The following is a 22,478-nucleotide window of genomic DNA, read 5'->3' as shown; positions in this document are numbered from 1 at the left end:
ATCTTTTTCTCCATGTAATTTGTGTATTTGATTTAATTTTGTCAGCCATCTGCCTTCTGTGGCTTATCTGGACCTTTCAGAATAGGATACTCTGTTCTTCTCTTCATTAAGTGTATCCACTGTTGGGCTATTTCAGCTGGTACAGCCTTGGCTTCTTGGCAAGACTTGCCTTCGTCTGAGTTTCTCTCTGTCTTTAATTCTCGATTTGTTTGCTGCTAAGCTCTCCTCTTGAGACCTTAAGTAACCTTTGATTGGTTCTGCTCTTGTCCATAGTGGAAATATATTTATATAAAGTGCTCCTTTTGAGGTAGATATGTACATAAGTGGCGCTTGGCACAATCTATTTTACTACTAAGCTTAGCAAGTGTCATGAATTCTTGCTTCTTGCGGTTCCTTGCATATGTACACGTGTAAACTGGCTGAATATTCTCATCACGCTCAATGCATATGTTTCTGACATTTAATATCAATTATTTCACTTTAAACTCAGGATGTCACTTATTCATGGTGTTTCGTCTCTTTTCATTATTCAAAGGTCTTCATATCTTCTATATGTGAGTCAATCTGGGTTCTTATGACGTCATCATTTGTCTTCTTTTAGTATCTTTTTGGCTTCTTCAGGTAGTGCATTTTGACAATCATCATTCTGTCTCATTTGTCGAGATGGTTTCTCAATGGGTACCTCATTGTCCAGGTTTTCTTAGGTGTGGGTACTTCAATAGGTGCTGTCAGTCTGGGAGGTGGGCTCCCATGATCAGAGCTTACTGGGAGGTGACATTTTCAAATACCATGGCTTCTCTGTCCACTATTAAAAGTAAATCTGACCAATGTTGGAGAGAGCCCCACTGCGGCTCTCTGCTGGTTTATTTGCTCATCATACGTCACATATTTCGGCGGAACGTTCCTGAAACCTCAAAATGGGCGGTTGGAGTGTGAATCAATCATCACCATTAAAACGATTCCTCCAATCATCAGCAAAGCTTGTGAGTCACCTTGTGTTCCATTGATTAAGGGTCACAGCCTTCATGAGATAACACATACACCATTTGGAAAAAAAAATATCAATTTTCTCTCTAGGCCCTGTGTCTACCTTTTGTTGCTTTTTGAGAGCTTACTTTTGGTTCTGTTAACTCCTCTTTACAGAGGTCAGAGTGTATCTACTATGAGATCCCTTTCCTCAATTGAAGGGGTGTCCCCCACAAGATTTATTTGGGAATCTGTCTTCTTTATCACAACAAAAGTTAAATGGCTTACCCTCACAGCACCAGTTTTTTGCAGGGACCTGAAGCAAGACCCCACCAACCAAGAGACTGAAACATGTCGGGGTTAAGAGAGGCACGATACTTTATAATAAATTATCTTCTGCACAATCAAAGTGCTCAAATTCCCCTGTCAAGAAAATGCACTAAATGTACACATCTGTATGTATTTATCATTTTTATGTTCACTGTTCGAATTGTTACATTTGTGTACTGATCATTTTTATATTATCATTTTCATTTCACTTTGGTGGTCAAAAGATGTCTTTCACTAGCTTATAAAACGAGAAGTATCAGAAAACATGTTTTAGGGAAAGACTCATTTTTTGACTAACAGTTCTATTGTGGTCAACTGGTATAGGTTGTATTGAAAAACAATATGATATGATATGATAGGTTATTTATAACGCGCTTAATACCCAGAGGTTTCTAAGCGCAGACCTGGGGATCGAACCTGTGGTGCTCCGTGCCGTCTTGCTTCCAAGGCGAGCACGTTGCCCCTGAGCTATCCTCACGAGAGACTCATTAACATATGATACCATACCGTGATGCATTTGATTTACCATTGTCCTAATGGCAAGGGCCCTGTGGGTCCCAGCTACCAGTTAGATACAGAGGTATCAGTTACCATATTCCCTTTACAGTGCACAGTATCTATACTTTCTAAATAGTGCTCTAGTATTAGTAATCTGCCCAAATCTGCCCTTAGATTGCCTTGCCCGCTCTCCAAATACGGCCAAGTAGTGTTATTCTGCTCAATGATATTGTATTATGAAATCTGCTTCCCCTTTTCATCATGAGTCATCATTTGATTGACTGGTTCATAGATAGGTGAACACAGGCTGGAGATCCTCCTAGTTTACTGATAACAATACAGAAAAGAAGGTATTAAAGCTGCTATCACACAGAACACAAACTAAAGGTCAGGCAGATATCTGTTGAAGACGTAACCACTGCCTTGACATTTGGAGCTCTTCTAGTAGCTCTACTAGTGTTGCTGCTTGGTCAAAATGTGGTTTTAGTTCAAAAACACAACTTTCTATTTCAGAGAATTACTAGCAACAAAGGTAGGCGGTACTGCAACAAAACCGACCCTTTTGTTATCTTAAAATATTTTTTTTTCATGCGAGGATGTCAATGTTTACCTTCATTTTCAAATGAATGTGGCAAAATACTCACTGTGCAAAATCGTACCTGTAGCCCCTGCAAAATGTTCTCCATGGGTGTTCATCTCAAAAATGCTTTAACCATGGACGAACTCAGAGACATCAGTGCTTTGCTTCCCAAGGGTAATCATAGCAAACCCTACCCTACCCGACTGGTGGCTGCTCCTTCCACAAGCATGTATTGTCAGCGGGCATTGAACAACACTGCATTTGTACTACACTGGGTCATGCATCTTGTAAAGCGTAGCCCATACATCTTCACATCCATCGATTATTGATCAGGAAGAGGATCAATCAACACTCAAGAGCCCAGCTTGTCCACGTGATCGTAGTCAGTAGATAAATAGATATCAACCATCAAATTCCCTAAGCACGCTTCCAAACTGTGTATGTGTGTTTATGGAATTAGTTAGCATGGAGCCAGACTTCAGTTGGCAACATGCCTGAAAATGACAGGATGCCAACTCACAAAAGTAAGAATATCTGATCATCATGGAACCCACAGCTCTGAAAGATGCATGGTCTTTGGCGCTTGAAGCCAGCTCCTCCCGGCTTCCGATGGACTCATCCAATCACATTACTGTGATAGCAAAGTTCACAGGTTAGTCAACATGTACAGAGGTCAGTGGCACTGACAGGTCAGTAGAGTGGATGTTGAGTGATTCTTGTTAGGCTTTCATCTAAAAGCTGCAAGGACAGGATTAGCTACATGACGGGCAAACAATTATGTTTCCAACCCTTTGAAAGACACCCCCCCCGATTTCTCCCAATGACCCAGACCACCACTTGAAGGGTGCAGCAATAGACCTGAAATGATGGTCTTGAAACATCTTGGCAGCCTTGCAATCAAGCACTCGTTTGCGGTATCAGTGTGAAACTCATTGTTTTAGGGGTACGACATTCATTTATTGTCAGTTTTGTATTCCAATGAGTTTTTTTGCCGAAAATGTTTGGCTGAAACAATAGGGGAGAGGGGAGGTTGGAGGGGAACACCCATATATATATTTTTTTTATTGATTCGTCGGCCAAACCATTTCGGCAAAACTGAGGATGAATGAACAAAGAAACATTTTAGGGCATGGTGATAGGGGAGTAAGAGGAACAGTCGCCTTGTAGCTTTTGCATGATTTGACGTTATGAACCACATGTTCTCACTCTTATCCCCTAACCACTTCCCTCTGTTTCGTCCCTTGTGTTTCTGACATCCAGGTCCAGGCTGGCGGACTATCACTCCAACTGCCAGGCATCGTTTCTGACATCCAGCAGCTGCCCCACGGACAATTATCAGGCTTGCCTGGGATCCTACGCAGGCCTCATAGGTGGGTTGCTCCACTGTCACGCTAAGGAGAGGTCACCGGTATACCTCAATAGAGGATGCGATTCTGTGCCAACAAAGTCTATATTTCAGGGTCTTGTTCCAGCATCTGATTAGTTCTCTTATGTGTCTCTCCTCCCCTTTAGGCTTTGATGTGACGCCAAACTACCTGGACTCCAGCACAGCCAGCATCACGGTCGCCCCCTGGTGCACGTGCAAGGGGAGTGGAAATCTGGAAGAAGAGTGTGAGAAGTTTGTGAAGGATTTCATGGATAATCCTTGTCTCAGTAAGAAAAGATACAACACTCACACTTGTTGGCATTTTAGAAGAATGGGCTTCTGTGATGTAGGAGCAGCAGCTTCAAGGGGCACGGATGATGGGGACGATCATGGCTCTGAGATGGGGTGCGCTTACATAAAGCCAAATTAGATTGGGTGCAGCCCAAAGGGTGCCCTTGGTAATCTGCCTAAAGACACAGCAAAGGCAACTCTTCATCTAATGTCAAACATGGGTTAACCAGAAAACCTAGTTGACCGTTTGTTAGGGAGGGTGAATGCTCAGACTGTGATGTACAAAATGCTGACACTCTAACTCAGATCACAATACAGCACATATATGTAAGATGAGTAAATGTATAGGGCCTACGCTATTTATTATACAAATATATGGGGTTTGCAGCCCCTACCATAGTTCAGTCAATTGGAAATCTCAGCATTATCTTCAATGGTTGACTCAACTTTACCCCACACATTTCCAAACTCACCAAGAAATCTCAACGTAAGATTAATTTCCCCAGCTTTTCTCACAGGTTCGAGGTGATTAGGCCCCAGTCCTGTCGAGATTGGATTTTTGCTGCAGCCTCTACATGGCCCTGCTCCAAATCCTGTCTTCGTACACTGCAGGCTATCCAGAACAATGCAGCAGGTCTCGTTCCTGCCCTCAGACCTGGTGACCACATCGCTCCTGCACTGCAAAATGTCCACTGGCTCCCTGTTAAGCTAGGATATCTTTCTAGACCCTCTACACCATCCATACAGATTACTGGGAAATTGGCCCTCATTACCAACAGAGAAAACAATGTCCAACTAGGACCTATGCATGAAAGACATTGGGGGGGGCAGGACCTTGGGCATTATAGGGGCACACAGCTGGAACCCTGTACCTTTGAGCATCAGATAAGAAGAAAGTCATCCTTACTTCCTAAAGCAAGTAAAGAAAGCTTTGACTTTTAAGAGATGCATCTGGCACCATGTAGTTCCTATGAGATCCATATTGCTTGCTCTCACTTGCTAGTCCTTTACGGCACGCTTGGCCCCACTGGATGGGTCGTATAACTGCTGGCCATGCCTGTTCTTTCTACATGCATTTCCTGGTATACGTGTTCTGTCTCCGGTACTTATACTCCCACCCTATTTTAGCACTTCTGACTCATTTCCTGTTCACATATCACATGTCTACCCCAATCTATATTATCATTGAGACTTCTATGCTTTACCTTCTCTCTCAAAGTTGGTGCTTGCCCGGCCATGTCACTTGCCTGTCTATTTATCAAGCGCTCTGCCTTTACCGGACACTTTAGCCCTTTTCCTCCATCCCTTGCACTTTCTTGGTCTGATTGTTAGTAGACTTTCAAGATCATTCCCTCCCCTCATCTTTCCTTCCCCTCCTGGCACCGCAAAGTTATTGTTTTGAGGGCACTTTATAAATACGCAATAAATAAATATACACAGAAAAGTACCACTGAATATATTTAAACCAAAATGTTTTTAAAAACCTGCAGGTGATCAAGATACATACAAATACGGGCCACTTTATAAGTGCTAAAGGCGTGTGTATTTGTCCTGAATTGCCAGAATGAATCCGTGTAGGCCCAACCCATTCCTGCAGTTAAAAAAAGGAAAGCTCTGATTGCTTGTAACTGGCCAAAAAGTTTCTGCTACTGTTGGATATCAAGGATCCTGCATGCGTCCAGGTTTAGTTGTTGAAACTGACACCGTGAGTCATCCCAGTCTTGTACTAAGCTGGAATACTCACAGTACAGAGTATAAGGGTTTCATAGCAACAACCAGTGGCGAAAAAAACGGTAGGACGTCCTTTCATGGCGGGATGTTTTTTCACTGTTTTTTTTACTGTCGATTTTATTATGAAAAAACTCATCACATTTTTTGGGGGTGGTTAGAAAAATATATATATTGGGTGTGGGTGTTTGGGAATATATACAAAATTTAAAGGGGTGAGGCACTGGGGGTTTACCCCCCAAAAATGAAAAATGAAAAATGTGATGTTTTTTTGTAAAGAAATATGCGAAGAAACATCCCATGATGAAATGACATGGAAACACAAAAATAGAGGTGACTTAACCTCCAAACTCTTTTTAGTGGACTGTTTGGTCATGCCAATTTCCTTTATGTCAGGGTTTCTTTAGGGAATTTGTAATTCAGCAACACCACAGTGAATGGACAAAGAAACAGATATAGCAAACTGTCAATGCACAAGCCGTTCACAAGACTAATGAGCTCATTCTCTAAAAATGAGTAATTTTGTGGTGGCGAGCCGTTACATTTGCACAACAAAGTAAACGGCTCCCACTTCCAAATTTTCACAATTTGCCCTGTGGGTGCAAACATAAAGGGAAAAAGGTGGCGTAACTTTTGTATAAGACGCCAAATGCCATTTACATTTGCGCTCCGCAGACCTCCTCCTTACATGTCATGGAGGGCTTAATTTCAATTGTGAGTACTGCTTACCATGCGCACAAATACAATTCAACTCTGGATGACATGCAAGCATCTCAGTGAAGGTTTAATTGTTGTTGCACACGCTGCCTGCCACGCTGGCACGGCGGAGAGTGTATACAGTGGATCCCTTTGTAGTCCGCCTGCTCTATGCTGGTTCATAAATCTGGCAGACCCATAGGGATTTCCAGCATTTGCGTCAGCATGAAAATCGATGACGGCGCAGATACTGGAGCATTCGTATGGCGGCGAGGAAGGAAACAGCGTAAACGCAAGTAGCGTTCCCCCTCTCTTCTCCGCCATACACATGCTTGAAAATGAACTGTGGCGTGAAGGCTGTCAGGGCTTGTATGCCCTGCATTACTTTTAGGGCTCTATTAAACATGAGCCCGGAAGGGTCTTCACAAGGGTGGGGATCATCAAATCCTAAACAGGCTCAAATGCACAGATTTAATGACAGCACTGACACAGTGCAAAAGGACTACATTCACAAATGATCCCCAGATTCACGGTTCCATGTGATAATATCCCCGCAAAAATATCGCCATACAAAAATGTCTCCATATTTTTGTGACAATATTACCCCATGGAACCTGCGGGGGACACCCCCACAACCCCCATATATTTTTAAAGGGAGCAAGGGACACCCCCGCAACCCCCCCACCCATTTACCCCATAAATTATCCCCACCAAAAATATCGCCTATGGCCGTCCCCAACGACCATATGTACGGCGATATTTTTGATGGGGATAATATTACCTGACACCAGATTCACAACATTATTTGTGGGGCCCAAACCAAGTACGGAGTTTCGAAAACAATTCTCAGTCTGAGCAAGGCTTGGGGGACTTGTGCAATGTGGCAGGGCAGATCGTTGGTTGACCTTATTTTACTTTAAGATGACACAGTGTAGTTTGTTTTATTCCTAACAGCGAACGATATGTTTAATAAGCTAAGTCAAGCCTTTGGATGGTGCAGAAGGGCTAAGGAAATCAAATGTGCAACCAAGATTACAAGTCTGCACTGTAATAAAACCCTTCTGCTTTCTAATGGTGTGGGTTACCTCCCTATTGGGGGCGGATGAAGCAGTCTCCTGTTCATTTCTTGCCTGCAGCGGGATTGCAGGTAAATTGGCTGGATCATTTGGTTCAATAAAATGTTATTTTTTGGTAAGCCCTCATTCTCACATGTCTTTTTGTGAACTTTCTAAAGACATGGGGCCTGAATAACAGTTTTTGCAGGAATGCACTATCCCATCTGTTTACTTGTCGCAAAAAAGATTTGGATAATAAAAAAATAAATAAAAACAACAAAAAAAACATCGCAATGTGCACCTTAGAACAGCACGTATTCAGGTGTTCTCTCAATGTGTGGAATTGTGTAAACAAGGGAATTGAAGATGTTTACTTGCACTCTTAAAAGCGCTTACCAATTCACAAAGAGAATGCACTTTGAAAGGTGTGTAAGTGGAAAGCATCCTTGAGCTCTTTCTTATAACAGGTGCATGGGTATGTGAAATACACAGAAGGATTGTTTCTATCTAGCTCTGAAAACCAGGTTGGCAGTGGTATATGTTTTTGCAATCTTTGAACATGTAATGATGACAGACCAGTTAGAGATCAATTATGACGAAATGAATAGCCAGCAGCCATGTGGTTTAGGTGAGCCTATAATACATAAGTGTCATGGGCATGCACCTGCAAAGTTGCAAGGTCCTAGCAAGCACACTACTTTCACTGGTGTGCGCTCCCCAAGAAATGTGAATGTCACCTGTGAGGATATGCGGGGTTCTGCTGACCTTTATTCGGGTTCTGTAATTCCTGGTGAATCTGCCATGCACTGATCCTGTTTTATAGAGAGTCCAGCACTGAGAACCAGCCACGTTCGAGTTAAAATGCACTGTAATGTCTGTACAGATCACTCCACTCATCCTCGCCCCAATATATATATATATATTTTATTTTTTCATAGGAAATGCTATTCAAGCTTTTGGCAATGGAACAGATGTGAACCTTGCACCGAAACACCCTTCCCCGCCGGTGACTCCGCCCCCAAAAACAGAACAAAGCCCCCCACTACCGGACGACGTGAATGACAGTAACACCCTCTACGACAACAGTGTCATCACTACGTGTGCATCTCTGCAGGTAAGGACCCTCCTGATGATCATGTCTGGGTAATGGAAGGGAAAGCCCCTGGGGCAATGTCTGTGTAGGTAAGGACTGCCATGGGCCCTGCCTGTTTGCCGGTGGAAGTCACATTGGTGCCATCTTGTGGCAGCGCACATGCCTAAGGCAGTGTGAACAAAATGACCTCTGCAGCGGGCATGTCTGTGTTCAGATGGTCTTTGCCATTGAACTTATCTCTGAGTAGGTAGCTTCTAGGCCAGGGCTCTGCCTTAGTACATGCAGGGACCACACTGTGTGTGCACCCAGTGCAGGAGTCTGCAACAAGAGGCTTTCTGGGTATTCTGGCTACACCTCCCATGACCCCTCACCATTGGCTGTGCTGGTTGGGACTGATGGGAGTTTCTGGAGAGACAAAGGCTGCATACCCCTTGTCTAGTGGAATAATCTCTGGGCCATTGTGTGTCGTAATAACACATTTGCCAATGCGCGTATGCAAGAAAGCGGTGCACAGAGCTGTATGTTGGTGTGGTCAATTATAGTCGCTGGGCTCTCTCTCTGTGCAACTAACGTCCAACCCTGTCTGTGTGTGGTTAAGGGAAGTAATTGGGACTTCTCAGGTGTGCACGTAATGACTGATCCAGGTGTGCAGGTAGGTACTGGAGTCGAGCCACATCTGTGTGTGGTTGGAACTACACCCAGGCCCTTGTCTGTATTTCGTGACAGCGCTATGACTTGTGCCTGCGGATGGGAAAGCCTTGTTCCTGGGCCGTCAGTGTACAAGTAAAGGCTGTCTGTTTCTTTCTGCAATCCACGGGTGACTCTGACGTATAGCAGATAATGCCACCCTCTGCAGTTAATTACTGCTCCTGCAAATAATAACTACTCTTGCAGGTAATGGCTGCTCCTGGGATATGTCTGTATGCAAGAAATATCCCCTATTGGAATGTCTCTGTGTACCAATACAAGTAGGAACTGTTCCGCCGTCCCTCGTGTATTTAGGGTTGCAACCAGTCTAGTTTTTGGGGTGCTCTACTGTAGTCAGCGGGAAAATCTGTCCCATCGGAAGTTGTTTCATTCAGGAGTCTTAAATGGCCGCGTGGTTTAGAGTGGAACCTGCCCTGGTTGGCCTTATATTGTGATGACGTCTCAAAGGCAAAAGGTGGCAACCAATCTGACCGGGCCACGAGTCTCTCCAACCCTAGGCAAAGCAGACCTTTCCTTAGATGATGTTTGTGTAATGCGCGAGCGCTGACATTCTATAGAATGCTCCATGGCATGTCATTGCACACAAGCGACAGGTAAGAGATCTGAAGAGTCAGGCCGGTGTTGCAGCTGAGGTTTTTCTCCTGGAATAAGCTTAGGGCCCGATTCATGGAATTTTCTGCATGGTTCAAAGTGACTTTGTACTGCCGACACAAACCCTGATTCATGGAACTGTGCAACATGCATTTTTGCAGTGCAAAGCCAGTACAAAGACATTTTTGCAGTACGTACATACTGTGTGGGTCAGTGGAGCCGCCTGGTGGTTGGCAACTACCAGGGGCGCCAGAGGTCTGATGAGCAGTTGGCTCTGTTCCAGGGTGAGGACAGCAGAGTGTGACCAGTAGTCGACTCTGTGCTCGGGCGAGGACAGCAGAGCATGACAGTGCGTGACCATGCAGAGAGTTGTCCTGCTGTCCAGCAGAAGCTGATGGCAGAGTCACGTTAAATGTGTGAGAGATGCCTGGTTAGTCCTGTGTCCCCAACAATGGTGGATAGAGGCAGATCCCAGCTTAGGAACGTCAACTTCAGTGGCTGACAAGGTACAGGAGAATTGGAGGCCTTTAGGGAAACACACCTATGAGTGATGTCATTACCTCATGGTGGCCATCTTGGGACCAGGCAAGAAACCAGGGGCATTGCTATACTTGCACTGGTAGTGGCCATAGTGGATTCAGGCAAGTGCTGTCCAACGTTTGTACAGATTATATCATACCCAGATTACATTGCGTTAATTGGTGGTGGAAACGTCATAACGTAATTGCGTCCATTGTGAAATCAGGTGGACAGTTAAGGGATGTTTCTGTATGTGGACTGACAGCATACATGGTTGGGTCAGGCAAGAAGATGTTTTAGATTTAATAGCAGCATATTGGGATTGTAGTACACAGATTGGCAGAAGTTACTTGTGGTTCAGGCAAACGAACTGCACAGAAGTATTACAGCACAGACATCTACTACAGGTGGAGGGTTGGCAGAAGCTACTCGTGGTTCAGGCCAATGAAGTGCAGAGATGGGGTACATCATCTACTACAGGTGGAAGTGACAGAGGAAACGGACTGACGTTCCATATAGGGAGGAAGCAAAAAGAAATACACAGTCAAGCATAAAAGCTAGGATTGGCAAACAGCGTAACAAAGCTATTGTGTGGCAATTAAGAACTTGGAACCACCACTGAAATTCCGAGCAACACCCAGGGAACTGCCAGACCCATGGAAACATTGGAAGGACCTATTCAGATTCTATTTTGTGGCATAAGAGTGGGTTGTTTCTGATGAGAGAAAGTTATCTACGCTAATGTATTGTTTGGGGGCTGAGGCTGTGAGGATTGTAAAGACGTTACCCAAATGTGGAGGCGCGCTTTGAAGGTGGGGCGGATGGTAGAGGGGAGGATGGTGGATTGTATAATAAGGCCATGAAAAAAATAGATGCACATTTTAGGAACAATTAATCTGGTGTTGGAAAGGTATAGATTTTTCATGAGGAGGCAGAATGTTTGGGGAAATGGTGGAAGGGTACATAGCTGATTTGAGGGGATTATTAGCATCATGTGAATTCACTGGGGTTAAAGATGAATATGTAAGGGACCAACTGATGGTGCACACATCTAACCCTAAGATACAGGAACAGCTGTGGCATGCACAGAATCCATCATTACAGGAGGTGTTAACAATGGTGAAGTGTATGGAACTGATGAGTAAATGTCTTAAGGAAGTTAACACAAAAAATGAGAAAGAAAATGCGCAAGCAGTACGCAAAAAGCATAAAGGTGTGGGGAGGGGGAAGACGAAGAAAGGGTGACTGTGGTGAAGAAAGATCAGGAAAAAGGAAAGATAAGGCCCAAGCCTGGCATGATGGCAAGAAAGGGTAATGCACTTGATGCAGGTTTGAGAAGCATGCCATGAGTGCGAGGGAATGCCCTGCAATGAGGGTTACCTGCCGCACATGTGGCAGGATGGGACACTGCAAGGTTAAGCATGACAAATAAGGCTGTGGGAATTAAAGAAATAATGTATTGTAATTTGTCATTTGTATAGTGCCTTTTCCCATTGGTATGGTTTCAAAGCACTGTAGGTGAACATCCTCGGGGAACTGAAGTCCAAGGTGTGGGAAAATTGATCAGAAGAGTTAAGAATGCATATGTGCATTTTAGCCAATGCGAACTGTGGTAGGGTTAGCCAAGTGCCAACTAGCTACCCACATCAAAGCTGGCATGCAGAAGAGTGCTTTGAAGTCATCTGGAGAGTATGCAAGAGTAGGCGACTCATTATGTGTCCAGGTAGACCAAATTTGTGTCATAGGGGATAGCTGCATTCTTATGGCAGAGGTGTTGTGTGGGATGTGTCATTGAAAATGGTGTATGATTGCAGTTGCGGGTGGGTCGGTAGCTTTGCCTGCGGCTATCTTTCATAAGCATGGCCTGTGATATGTACCCGTGTGTTCTGGCTGGCTTCTTGGTTTCATAGATGTGGCATGGATTCTGCCTGTGGTCTGCTAGAGATTATTAGATTATTCTCACAATCATTCAGTGACTACATGGGAGTTTGTTCCCATCCCAGTGTACCTAGAAGTGCTTGTGTAAACTATTTAGATGATGAAAGATCTGAGTGGTGCAATAAAGTGGTAAACATTGTAGGGATGGTGGAGGATGACGATGAGGGTGAATACGCACTCCAGTGGTAGATGCTGAATTGGCAGGAATGAGTGAGTGTTACGATGTTGGCAGACTCAGGGTTACCGTACACTCGGTATACTCAGAATTGGGTAGGGCTAAAACATTTACTGCATGGAAGATTCCTAAAAGGCTGAATACGTATGGTGAGGGTAGGATTGAAGTGCAGGGTTTGTGCACGATACCATTACATTTGGTGAGAAGATGGTGGGGGGGGGATATCTGTGGCAGTGAAGGGTGATTGCTTGTTAGGATTGCAACATCAAGTGAGGTTGGGAATGGAATTACACCTGTTAAAGATGCAGCAGATGAAGACAATAATAGAGGACAGGTTAGCTATGTTTGGGAAAGCAATGGCATAAACGTACAAGAAGCTGTTTAGTAAAAGGATAGGGAAGCTGGAAGACTATTGTCACTAGCTAAAGCTCAAAGAAGGGACCAGACCGTGTGTACACAAAGTGAAACCGGTCTTATTAGGTATCTGAAAAGGAGAAGGTGGAGTTGAATGTGTTTTGCCAGGCGAGCATAACTGAACCTGTCGACTATAGTGAGTTGCTGTCTTCCATTGTGGTTACGTAGCGTCCGGATGGTTGTGTAAGGTTTTGCTTAGACCTGCATGCTTGAAGAAGAGCTTATGGGAGGAAATGTATCTACTTCTTAAGGTGAATGATATGGTAAAAACTCTGGCTGAGGAGGGATGGTACAGCACGTTGGATCTGTCTTCGGCATACCACTAGGTGCAATTGCACCCTGCATCCCATGTTTTGACAGTGTTTATTACCACAGTGTGGGCATACAAATGGAACAGAATGCTATTTGGCCCAGTGTCTGCGTCAGCAGTATTTCAGAAGGTGATGAAGGATTTATTCAAGGATGTACCTGGAGTGAAGTGTTTCCAGGACAACATCTTAGTAGGGGCAAAAGAAGGGTCGGAACATCCTGTTAGGGTACGAGAAGTGTTGTGAAGATTGGAGGTGGCAGGGTTGACAGTAAAGAGAGAAAAGTGCCAATTTAAGGTGAAACAAGTGTCATATGTTAATGAAAAATGGTTTGGAGACCCGTCCTGAGATGGTGGAAGTTAATTGCAATGTGAATGCGCCGGAGAACACAGATGAGTTAGAATCTTTTTGGGGCTGATTGAATATTATGCAAAATGTGTGCAGAATTGTGCTGCTACGACTGCAGTTTTAGGCAATATTTTGAAATTGAGGAGAGAATTTGTGTGGGGGAAGGAGCAGGAAGAGGCATTTAATAAGATGAAAGATGAAGTAGCAAACACACCTACATTTAATAGGATTGATCCTACAGCTAAGACCCTGGTAACTGTGGATGCGTGTACAAAAGGGTTGGGTGCTGTATTGCGCCAGATCAGAGAGAGCACAGAAGTGCCAGTTGCATTTTCGTCAAGAGCATTAAGGGAGAGTGGGTGAAGTATTCCACAATAGAAAAGGAGGCTTTTGCATGTTATTGGGCCTCTAAATACTTTAGGAAACTATGGGGTGTTCCTTATACAATTAAAAGTGACCACAAGCTGGTGATGCATCTGTTCACTATATTAGGATCAGGAATGGTGATTCCAAGGATAGCAAGATGGTTGGCAGCAATGCAGGAGTACAACTTTAGGTGATACATATTCTGGGGAGAATTAATCTGGTGGCTGATTGTTTTTCCAGATCACTGGGTAATCCATTTGAGACGATAGAAGATGTGCGTGAAGAGTCAATCACGCAGGTAGAAGCGACAGTGGAAAACCTTATAGAGACAGCAACATGGCTTTAGGAGGTATTGGAGGATGAGCGAATGGCAAAGGTGATGTTGCATATAAGGCATGGGTGGAAGGATGAAGAATCCAAGAGATCAGTATATTACAAAGTAAGACAGCATCTGAGGTGTTCAGAGTGTGGGGTGGAAAGATATGAAAGACTTATACCATCATATACTATTAGGAAGCAGATAATCAAAGCGGCACTTAGAGATCATTTGGTGAATTGTTTGTCAAAAAGAAGGAGACGCGCACATTATTGGTGGCCGGGGATGGATGTATAATAGAGGAGGCGGTAGAGGCTTGTATTCTGTTTGCTGTGAGTGACAAATCATTGGTAACACAGACTCAGGCAGACGTTAAGGTTGATGTTGAATGTTGATATAGATTTCCTGGGGCTGATGAGCGTACTATGTTAATGGAGTGTACCCTATGTACCCAGTTTGCAATAGTTATGGTGGATTACGCATCAAAGTGGTTTGAAGTGGCATTTGTAGATAACATTACAATGAGGAGAAGGATTGGATTCATGGAGGAGATTTTCGGGAGGGAAGGATAATCCCATGTCTATTTTGTCAGATAATGGAGAGCCTTTAGTTTCACATGAAATGAGAATTGACTTGGGTGAACATGGCATTGAACGTTACAAGACGGCATTGTACAATCCGAAGTCGAATGGGCTGGTAGAGGGAGTGAATAAGATAGTCAAGAACTCTATACAGTTGGCATTTGCTAACTGTATGGATTGGAAGGTGGCGGTGCGTGAGATGTTTGTTGCATACAGAGACACACCACATGTAACGGCGGGGCATCACCATTCAAGAAAATGAGAGGGAGGTCAATGAATTCAAAGGTGCACCGACATTGGATGGAGAGGCTGAAAGAGAGTAATGGACATTATGAGTGTGAGAGTAGATGAACTGGAAATGGTAGGAGGAATGGTGGATAGCAAGTGTGTGTGGGGGACTTAGTGAAGGTGAAGAAGCCATTCAAGGTACCAAAAGGATGTTCACAGTATTATGATCCTATTTGAGTGTGAAGGATGGGATTGAGATAGGTCTAAACTATGGATGGGAAAACATGAAATAAGGATTGAGTGGCAGTGATGAGAAATAAGGAGGCAGCATGTATGTTGTGTGTAAATACATAGATGGTGGTATAGAAGATGGAAGGCATGGAGATAGAGGATGAGAGGATAAGGGGCCAGGATATGCAGAGAGAGCCTGAAGAGCAGAGGCAAAAAGGAAGTGAACATGAAGAGAGGAGTGATGATAGGGTTATACATGTGAATACATAGAGAAGTCAAAAAGTTGAGAAGGAAACAGTACAAGTACCAGCTAGGGACGCAGTGTGTAGTAGAGGTGACAAAGGAAGCGACTCTGTTGATAGATGTGATCACATAAGGAAATGTTCAATTCATTTTTCATGTATTGATTTGTTGCACTAAATATAGATATGTGAATGTTAAACCTATATTTAAATGAACGGGAGTATATAATGTAGTTGCTTGTGTTATGCACGAGCGGTGATACTCTGTAGGAATGTCATTGCACGCGAGCGACAGTTCAAAGATCTAGAGAGTCAGGACTTGTTGCAGCTGGGGTTTATTTCCAGGTATAAACTGAGGGCGAGATTCATGGAATGTATTGCACGTTTCAAAGTGACTTTGCACTGCGGAAAAGTGTCTTTGCACTGCCGACACCAACCCTGATTCATGGAACTGTGCAGTGTATTTTTGCAGTGCAAAAACTGTGCACAGTGCATAGTCATTTTTGCAGTACAAAATTACTTTGCAGGGACTTTGCACTGCAAAAATACACTTCTCAGCAGTGCAAAGTCACTTTGAACTGTGCAATGAATGCATTGCTTGAATCGGGCCCTTAGTGTTAATACGATACCACCGTGTCCCTGGTTATAGCAGTTTGCATGTGCTGGCTTCCTGCCGCCGCTAAGGCTTGCTCGGCCGCACGTGTCCGTAGCATGATGACTCATCAGGAAGTGCATCTGCTAGTGTAGTCAATATAACGCTTTAGCTTTAAGTGAGTCCGTTCACCTACGGACGGGACCAATATATAGAGCTATGCTCCAAAGGAAGTGGCCTACATTCACGAATCACACAGGGTCAACTTTCAAGAAAAAGGTTTAGAGTTGTACCTGTAGCAACTTTTTAGGAACATGTGTGTGCATTTTAAAGAACATTGGTCAAAACTGTACAAACATAACACAACACTATAAAACTGACACACGTGAAATATTCTGCTGGCCGCCCTTGGGCCACTGTCTTTTTGCCTTATGTACAGTTCTGCCCGACCCTGTAAACTTATTTCAGGAAGAGTTTCACAGACACGCCCTCAGTGTTCTCCTTGTGAAGTCCAGAGGCTCTGTGCAGCAGATATCGGAACTGAGAGGCAGGCTTCCCGACATCAGGCACTCACACATGCTCACAGGCACTATAGCACAGCCTAAGACAGCGAGAGACACACTACAATGAACAGACAGCATACCATCTAGCACGCACTTCACTTCAGACACCAACTCAACCAATATGAGCTCACTGAAACATGCCCGTACCCTCAACAAGAACAGCACGCTGCGATCAACAGGCACACTTCTACATAGCACAGTCTCGCTGCACCCCAGCGCTGTGTATCAAACCCACCTACCTCACACATAGGCACCGACTAAAAAATAAATAAAGAAAAGAACACATATAATCAATATTGCTGGGACACCGTGAGTGACACACACCACTCTGCGTGCACGCTATTCATACACTCTAAAAACAAATGCACACGCAATATCCACAGTTCTCCTTGAACTCTAACATATACACACACACATTTTCTTCTGGCCTATAAGACCCATATCTTTCTAGCGTGCGTACAATCCCCCCTACACTGTCTCCAAATGCACCCATACCTGCAAACATATGTAGATGCACAGACGCACATAAACACACAGCAGTCCATGCTCTCTCCCTTTAGTTTAGGCAGTCTTTCACATAACCTTCCCAAGACAAACACACCCTGAAATACACGTACACTCACCTATACATCAACACGTAGCTCATAGATCCAATGGGTGCATAGCTATCAAAAGAACAGCAACACGCACATCGGTAAAATTCGTGTGAGCTGCATTTCTATAATCCCATACACAAAACTATTGCAAAACCATGCCATATTGTGAAAATCGTGTAACCAGGGGCTCACAAGTTGAGTAAGCACTTCTCAAATAGGGTCAGTCAACACTTAAAAAGGGTGACGCCTGGGAGTGCTCTGAAATTCGGAAATATCTAAAGCAGTGGAGGCGGTCAATGTGGGTGGTGGGTGCTGCCCCATCACGAGTGGTGGGCAGCACACTGAACCCATGTGCTTTATTTGCACTGGGGGCTGTGCCTCCTGTATATGAAATAGGAACTGGGGGGACCCCTGTGCATTTCTGTTTGTTTGTATGCAGAGCCCTTTGGAATCCACAACAATTTTAGAGCAAAATAATGAGAGTCTTCAGTGCTTCAGATGCTCAGCACCGATGCCACTCATTATTGTGCATATGTTCATTCTGTAGAGAGGAGGGCCATCCTGTCCTCCTTGGCGCATGTGCGCAGGATATGAGTAGGTAAGGTAATTGTTTGTTATTGTAATGTGTATATATGTATGCATGTTGGTGTTTTTGTTTGTATGAATGCATGAATCCGAGGAGTTGTAGGCATTGTATGTGAATATGCGGGTGAAAGTGTTGTTTGTGTGCGTGTGTATGTGTGTCAGCCTCCACCCTTAATTTAGAAGTCCTGCTCAGTGGACCCCCTACATGTAGGGGGGGGGGAATCCTGGATGCATAGCATTCCGTTTTGCTTTAATCTTGATGCAGAGTACTATGCATCAAGGGTAAAGCAAATATAATGAGTGAAGAGTTATTACATGGCTAAACAGGCCTGTATTGAATGTAGGCCAATCTAGCAATGTAATAACCCGTAGGTTTGCTTCAGCCTTGATGCACAGCTACTGTACATCAAGGGTACATCAAACATGATAAGTGTTATCACTGGCCTACTTTCCATGTAGGCTAGTCTAGCCAAGTAATTACACTTATCATGCTGCTTTACCCTTGATGAACAATAACTGTGCATCAAGGGTATAGCAAGCAAAACATGTATCTTTGCTTTACCCTTGATGCACAGTAACTGATTTCCTTATGTGGCATGCTATGTTTTACTTGGCATCAAGGCTAAAGCAAACACGATAAATATTATTACATGGTTAGCTTGGCCCACGGTGTCAGTGTGAATTTATTTTCTTACTCTGGAATGGGATTTTATATTACTTTTTTATTTGGCATCAAGGGAAAAGTAAACATGATTAGTATTATTATGTGGATAGACTAACCTATATTGGTGGTGCCTAGCCATGTGTGTCAGAGCATTTTTCCATTTGCATCTGGGGTAAAAGCAAACATAAGTATGTTACAATACACTGGCCTATCTTGGTATAGCCAGTCTAGATATACTTTTTTCTGTGGCTTGGCATTTTCTTTTTTCTTTTTTTTACTAGCTGGGAGTCCTTATATGGAAGGTCACTTCTGGAAACAACTATTAAAATTGAGCCCCTCCACCCTGGTGGAGTATTTCCAACTACAGTTAGGCTTGTTATCCTTGAAAGGGCACTTGATAACAAGACAGGGCTATTGTACATACAATCCAACTCCAAACCACTGCGTAAACTACTAGCCACACTCAGCGAGAAAGAAGGGCGTCTTTACAGAAAGTGCAAAATAGAATACAGCCGTATGATGGCTCGGATACATGAGTGGATAGGATGGAGTCCAGATTTCAAAACGGGGACGAGCACACATATTTTGAATCTATTATACAAAAAAAAGTGAAGTGGTGGGATTGGATAAACAATTATTTGCATTTTTCCACCTTTAAGAATTATAAGCACATGGCAAATGTGACGCATACCTACTTCCAACCACAGAGATATTTAACTAAATGTCCATGCCCGGAATTGCAGTCTTTTTACTTAAAACTACGTACCAATCAATTACCACTCCTTATATTTACTGGAGCAAGGTACAAGATCCTGTAAGGGGACAAGACATGCCACATATGTAATGTTATAGGGGTGCTTGAAACTCCTCGACATAGCCTGACCCAGTGAGAAGAAATGGGTTTGGTATATATGACTGCTCTGGCGGGCTTCGTACACGAACATGAGGCAATAAAGCAAGAGGCCCTTTGGACCTACTGCTTAAACAGAGAAACTGAAAGAATTAAATTTGCCTTGTTCCGTGTATGGGGTCTGGCTGTTAAAAGGTTAGCGGCCGTTAACACGGCGATTATCACAAAATAATTACTAGTTGAGCGATAAGATGTGTTCTGCAGCTGGCTACTTTTTTGCTATTCTTCACTTGAATGGGACTCCCCCATTAGTTTAATATTTATGTATTTATTGAGGGCTCACGTGGTAGTGCTCTCGCTGGTTTTAACTAATCCCTGTAAAATATAGAGATTGAATTTAGGTTTTAGTGATAGGGGTGACCTTTTTGGAACCTGGATTTCTGAACCTCTCTCCTCTGGCCGTGTCTTCACTTATAATGATTAAATATTCAATGCCACGTGGTTAGCTATCCCTTAGATGTTATGATTTTTAGATATACCTCCTCTTCGAGAAACGGTGTATTTGAATTTAAATTGTGTATTTTAAATGTTATTTTTTTTAAAATGTAACTTTTAATGTTGTAAAAGTTCATTGAACTGTAAACAATTAAATAAATAACACACATACTTGTTAAAAGGTAATATTGGCATATATTGGTGATCTTGCATGGACAGGAATGGGCACAACCAGCATGACAATATTTTATATAATGGCATATGATGGGAGCAAAGGCATCATACAAATGCATTGGAAAATGGTCAGGTGCACTTTTGTATGTGTGTTTGTATTTATTAGGTTTATATAGCGTTTACATCCAAAGCGCTTTACAATATAACAACAGGATACAAGAATAATGAAAGAAGCATATTTACAAACATGAAACAAACCAATGAAACAATATGTAGACCAATTCACCTAGGTAGAAGAAAGGGGAGGGGAGGGGTGAGGAGTAAGGGAAAAGAGGAGGGAGTCAGGGTGGGGAAGGATGACAATTCAAGGGGGATATGAGGAGGCATAATGGTGTATTATTAATCTGCTACCATACAAAGCTGATTGCAAACTGTGTGGCCTTTTTCCCAATTTTTATTAGAAAGTGCTGTAAATGCACCATTAAAGAAAGAAAAGTCAGGCAGAGAACCCCACCCCCTCCTGCCCCCCTGAAAGACCACTTGTTTGAATCAGGCTCCTTCACTCTGCATGGTCGCTCACACATATTAGGCACATACATGTACACCACTCAAGTTAAAAAAATCAGCAGCCACCACCAATTCAAAGCTATTATTACAGTCCTTAGAGGAGCAATGAATTTGGCAAGAAACACTAAATAAAAACCTGATATTATTCGTGTTTTGGTAACAAATCACATCCATGACTTAAAATCGAAGTCAAGAATTAAATGAAGTACTAGACAGAAAATGCTGACTTCCGTTTTGGAAATCTGAGAACAAGATGGAAGACAGTGAAGCCATTTCAATATACAGGAGCCAAAGTCTGGGCCCAGGGAGTAGATAGGATTAACTCAAGAGTATGTTCAAGGGAAATGTATGTAGTAAAAAATATACAAATCTGCTGATAGTGATTTATTTAAAACACAAAAAATAAATGTATCTTTCACCTTCTCTTTATTTTTGTTATTTTTTTCCCTTTTCCAGTTCTTAAAAATTGCCAAAATGGTCTGAGCTCAAGCATGAGCAGTAGAGAGCATGTCGGATGTAAGTGCGGCAGTACGGATAAATGTGCAGCCACGCAAAGTGACGCACATAGCCATGTCCGCTGCTGCTACTGTAACCCACTGGGTGTTCTCCTGCTTGAGGCCAGAGCATTGCTGGAGAAAAGCTGAAGGGGATTCTGGGAAGAAAGACAAGGATCTGCATGAATAAACAATGTGCCGGCTCCATTTTGCGGCCTGTTCATGCTGCTGCTGCGTAGTCTGCGACGCATCAGCATTCCCTATCCTTTAGGCCCTTGACCCTTCGACCCCCACACCCTCCCCATCTAGCTGTGTACTGTCTAGAGGTAGCACCTATCCCAACTCCAGCACAGCCATGCAGAGCGTCAGAAAGATGGGAAGGAGGAGGGTGATCTGAATGAAGAGAGAACATTTTTAATTTATTATTTATTCATGTTATCACTTATTGAGCAGTATCTTGGCCAACAGCCCCTCCAGAGAAAGAATCCAAAAGAAGGACGTGCTTATTTATTAAAAGAATTTATCAAGTGTGCTTCATGCCTGTCAAAGTGCAGAAGTAGTCGACCTTTATGAAAAAATACACCATAAAAATGTGAACATTGTTCAGCTCTCTCTGAGGAATAAGTATGCTATTAATGTGGTGTGAAAGGCCTGGAACACCACATGATTAGGAGGCTGTAAGTTATGGCATAGTTCTATGAATGTGAACTTGTGCATAGGTTCAAGAATCTGCCGGGTGAACTGAAATAGTCTGTAGGTAAAGGATAATTCAAATAACTATACATAAACATCCTGATCCGTTACAAAAATCACAAACCAGTGCTGAAAAAAAACATATTGTGCATTGTTGGCAGCACAACAGTGTGTATTAGTTATATGATGATTCAACCAGGAAACCTTTTTATCTTGGACATAGTTGCCAAATATAAAGATCTGTGATCGTTCTCATGTTCCCAAAATTCACTTTGATTTTAGGAAAACTGCCAAGAAGCCTCATTGCTGCTATTTGTCCCCATCTGCTACTTCATATGCTTATTTTGATACAGTTCAAAAGGAATGTGCCAACTGTCTATTTTGGGATGATAATCTTTTATCAGAAATACATTTTTGCCATCATTCTAGAGTTTGATCATTTGTTTTGCTTAGTCATACAAGTGTAATCTTCACATTAAAAATAGAATGTAAGTTGGAAGTGATCATTAGAAATTAACTTTGTGCAATTATACAAAGATCCAGCTAACAATGTTATCACAACACAATAATATCCTTTTCATAGTAGCTTATTTTGCTTAGAATGCACACAATTTTGCCATTCATAATGTCTTTCTTT

General features: G+C 43.0%; 1 protein-coding gene across 1 annotated transcript in view; it reads left to right on the top strand.

Annotated features, from left to right (window-relative positions):
- The window catches only part of GFRA2 (GDNF family receptor alpha 2), a 650,128-nt gene that overhangs the window by 587,080 nt on the left and 40,570 nt on the right, over positions 1–22,478 (top strand). The window contains exons 5-7 of the mRNA XM_069617719.1: positions 3,635–3,744; positions 3,887–4,027; positions 8,449–8,624. Coding sequence (XP_069473820.1) covers positions 3,635–3,744; positions 3,887–4,027; positions 8,449–8,624 — 427 coding nt within the window. The remainder of the gene's footprint in view (positions 1–3,634; positions 3,745–3,886; positions 4,028–8,448; positions 8,625–22,478) is intronic.

This window comes from Ambystoma mexicanum, chromosome 10 (genome assembly GCF_040938575.1).
Source record: "Ambystoma mexicanum isolate Mex_15411 chromosome 10, UKY_AmexF1_1, whole genome shotgun sequence".
Lineage (NCBI taxonomy): Eukaryota > Metazoa > Chordata > Amphibia > Caudata > Ambystomatidae > Ambystoma > Ambystoma mexicanum.
The sequence above is the reverse complement of the archived record's forward strand: the minus strand, read 5'-3'. Positions and strand labels throughout refer to the sequence as shown.